Source organism: Mandrillus leucophaeus, unplaced genomic scaffold (assembly GCF_000951045.1).
Source record: "Mandrillus leucophaeus isolate KB7577 unplaced genomic scaffold, Mleu.le_1.0 Scaffold399, whole genome shotgun sequence".
NCBI lineage: Eukaryota > Metazoa > Chordata > Mammalia > Primates > Cercopithecidae > Mandrillus > Mandrillus leucophaeus.
In genome coordinates this window covers 1,098,621-1,101,600 of record NW_012104242.1, presented here as the reverse complement: position 1 = coordinate 1,101,600, position 2,980 = coordinate 1,098,621, and the positions used below count along the sequence as shown (strand labels likewise).

At 40.4% G+C, this 2,980-nt stretch overlaps 1 protein-coding gene across 1 annotated transcript in view; it reads left to right on the top strand.

Annotated features, from left to right (window-relative positions):
* The first annotated feature begins 1,338 nt into the window (after positions 1-1,338).
* Positions 1,339-2,980, top strand: part of IDI1 (isopentenyl-diphosphate delta isomerase 1) — a 10,909-nt gene continuing 9,267 nt past the window's right edge. Inside the window, 3 exon segments of the mRNA XM_011991558.1 lie at positions 1,339-1,510; positions 2,111-2,203; positions 2,692-2,822. Of these exon segments, the coding sequence (XP_011846948.1) occupies positions 1,366-1,510; positions 2,111-2,203; positions 2,692-2,822 (369 nt within the window). The 5' untranslated portion in view covers positions 1,339-1,365.

Here is a 2,980-nt window from a genome sequence, read left to right as displayed (position 1 = left end):
GAATCGCTTGAACCCGAGAGGTGGAGGCTGCAGTGAGCCGAGATTGCCCCACTGCACACCAGCCCTGGCAACAGTGTGAGATTTTGTCTGTCTCTCTTTCTCTCTCTCTCTACATATGTGTGTGTGTGTGTGTGTGTATATATAATTCATTCAGAAATAAAGGAAAAGAAAAAAGGGAATAAAAAACTTCAAGGTCGGGCTATGTAAAGGTGCCCTGAAGGATACAAAGGTTAGAGAGCATAGATGCTGCTGGATATAGATATGTAAAAGTGTGAGTCAGAATACTGAAAATACCCTAGTAAGTGCTTTACATTTTAATCACATGGGAGGGATTAATGGGGGTTCAGAAAATTAATGCTTGTTTCACTAAGGTAGGGATGGGCCAACTGTGGCCTACAGGCCAAATCTGGCCTGCTGCCTGTTGTTACGTCCTGTGAGCTGAGTGTTTTTCTCATATTTAATTGGATGGAGAAGAATCAATATTTTGTGACACATGAAAATTAAGTTGTAATTCAGTGTCCATAAATATTGGCCTGTACGCATACTCAGTTCACATATTGCCCAGGTCACCTGTTGCCTGTGACTATTTTAGTGTTACAAAGGCAGAGTTCATACTATCTGGCCCTTCACAGAAAAAACTTGCCAAGCACTGCCTTAAAGCATCTATTGAGTATAATGAATTAAGTCTTCTCCTGTTTATCTAGAATGATATCAGCTAAGTACTATCCTGGGGGAAATTGACAAAACTCATACAAATCATTTTTCTGATCAGGAGCTTGGGTTGAGAAAAACTGGATTAAGTCTTACTGTGAAATTGGTAGAAAGGTTATTGAATGTCTGACACATAAATTGTGCCTTGAAAAAATGGATTTCAGCCAAGATTGGCCTGTGGCATTCTTGAGCAACTATGCAGAGACAGGCAGTGGGAAAAACAGTTCAGGACAGCAGTGGGAGCACATTCTAGAGATTACAGAAGCTCGTGTGGAAAAGCAGGATGAAAAGTTAGGTTGGGGCCAAAAACCAGGGAAGAAAAGCACACTGGAAAAAGGATAGAGTATCAAGTGCTGCAGAATAGCTCAGAGGTCAAGAATTTAGAGTGGAACGTTGAGCTTGGTTTTTAGGAGCATGACTGTGGTAAAAGGCCAACTGTGAAACCTGCAGGAGAAATGATGACCGAGATAGCGCTGAGCAGCCAGCTGGCAGCATTCTTGGGGTCCCTATGGGGATGCAGAGTGGTACAACTGCAGATGGGGAAGCAACATCATTATTAACCAGTGTTTATATGACGTTCAGAAAAATATATGATGGCCTTTCTTTCTCTTTTCCTTTAATATTAGTGTTCTAGGACAGATCAGACATTTTGTAATGATGCCTGAAATAAACACTGACCACCTCGACAAGCAACAGGTTCAACTCCTGGCAGAGATGTGTATCCTTATTGACGAAAATGACAATAAAATTGGGGCTGAGACCAAGAAGAATTGTCACCTGAATGAGAACATTGAGAAAGGTGCTGCTTTGAAATAGTCTTTCTTATAACACTATTTGTGTAGGCATTTCCCATTTGCTGAGAAGAGCACTCTGTTCAAGGGAGTGCAGGCTTTAATAATACCGTATTTTCTCTTTGGTTCCAGCTCGTTAAGTAGTGTAGTCATTAGCATCTGCTTTGCTGTCTTCCTGTTACAGCCATTTCTCTTCACGCTTTTTACTCGGCTTCTTCAGAGTTATTCTGGATTCATAAAAGAGGGACTAACCCTGACATACAGCAGCAGCCTAGCCTCTAATATTTCTAGAGAATGGAGAGAGGCGGGCACCATGCAGGGAAGAGTGTGCCTTCACCACTTTCCGAGAACTGAATGTCCTTAATAGGGAACTTGACTGCAGGAAAGGGGCCACCAGCGTCACCATTTCCTTCACTCGACGGTCAACTTCCCTGCCCAGTGCAGAGCTCTTTCTCACCATAGCCATGCAGAGACTATGCATGTGGATAAACCATGGGAAAAAGCAAAAGCAGCAGGAAGTTACTAATGTTATTCTGAACTGCAAGGAGAGAATTCAGCAAATAACTGGTACTTAAGGCTAAAGTAATTGTTATTTCTTTTGCTTTCAGGATTATTGCATCGAGCTTTTAGTGTCTTTTTATTCAACACCGAAAATAAGCTTCTGCTACAGCAAAGATCAGATGCTAAGATTACCTTTCCAGGTTAGTACATTTAATGTACAATTTTTTGTTTGTACATTAACTTGACTTTTTATCATTCTGAATTCTTGGAGCCACGGTCACAAAGGAAATCCTGTGAATGGCATAGTTTTATATTCTACATAAATTAGGTTTACACAATGCTTGCAACCTAATACAACAGCAAGAAAAAATAAGAACTAGTAAGTGATTGGGCAATATGTATGATTTATATATTTATCTTTAATCTGTATTATCTACACTTTGATCTTTTTTGGTTGAAGAAGCATTATAAGGAACTTACCTACAAATGTAGTCTGTTTCACAACATAATTACTGATAGCCCATTATATCTCATTTTAAAATCCTTAAAATAATTACTGATAGGCCTTTATAACTCATTTTAAAATCCTTAAAAAATGTTTCATTTTTCAGTTACTTATAAAACTTTTTCTTGATCTTTCAGACCTACTTTGAAGAAAAGTTGATGTGTCTCTATTAACATTTTCCAGGTTGTTTTACTAATACTTGTTGTAGTCATCCATTAAGTAATCCAGGCGAGCTTGAGGAAAATGACGCCCTTGGAGTGAGGCGAGCAGCACAGAGGCGGCTGAAAGCTGAGCTAGGAATTCCCTTGGAAGAGGTAACCGGCTCTACTACACAACCATACAAGCTGAAACCCAAACATACTTTAAAAAGGTTTTTAGGCCGGGCGCGGTGGCTCAAGCCTGTAATCCCAGCACTTTGGGAGGCCGAGACGGGTGGATCACGAGGTCAGGAGATCGAGACCATCCTGGCTAA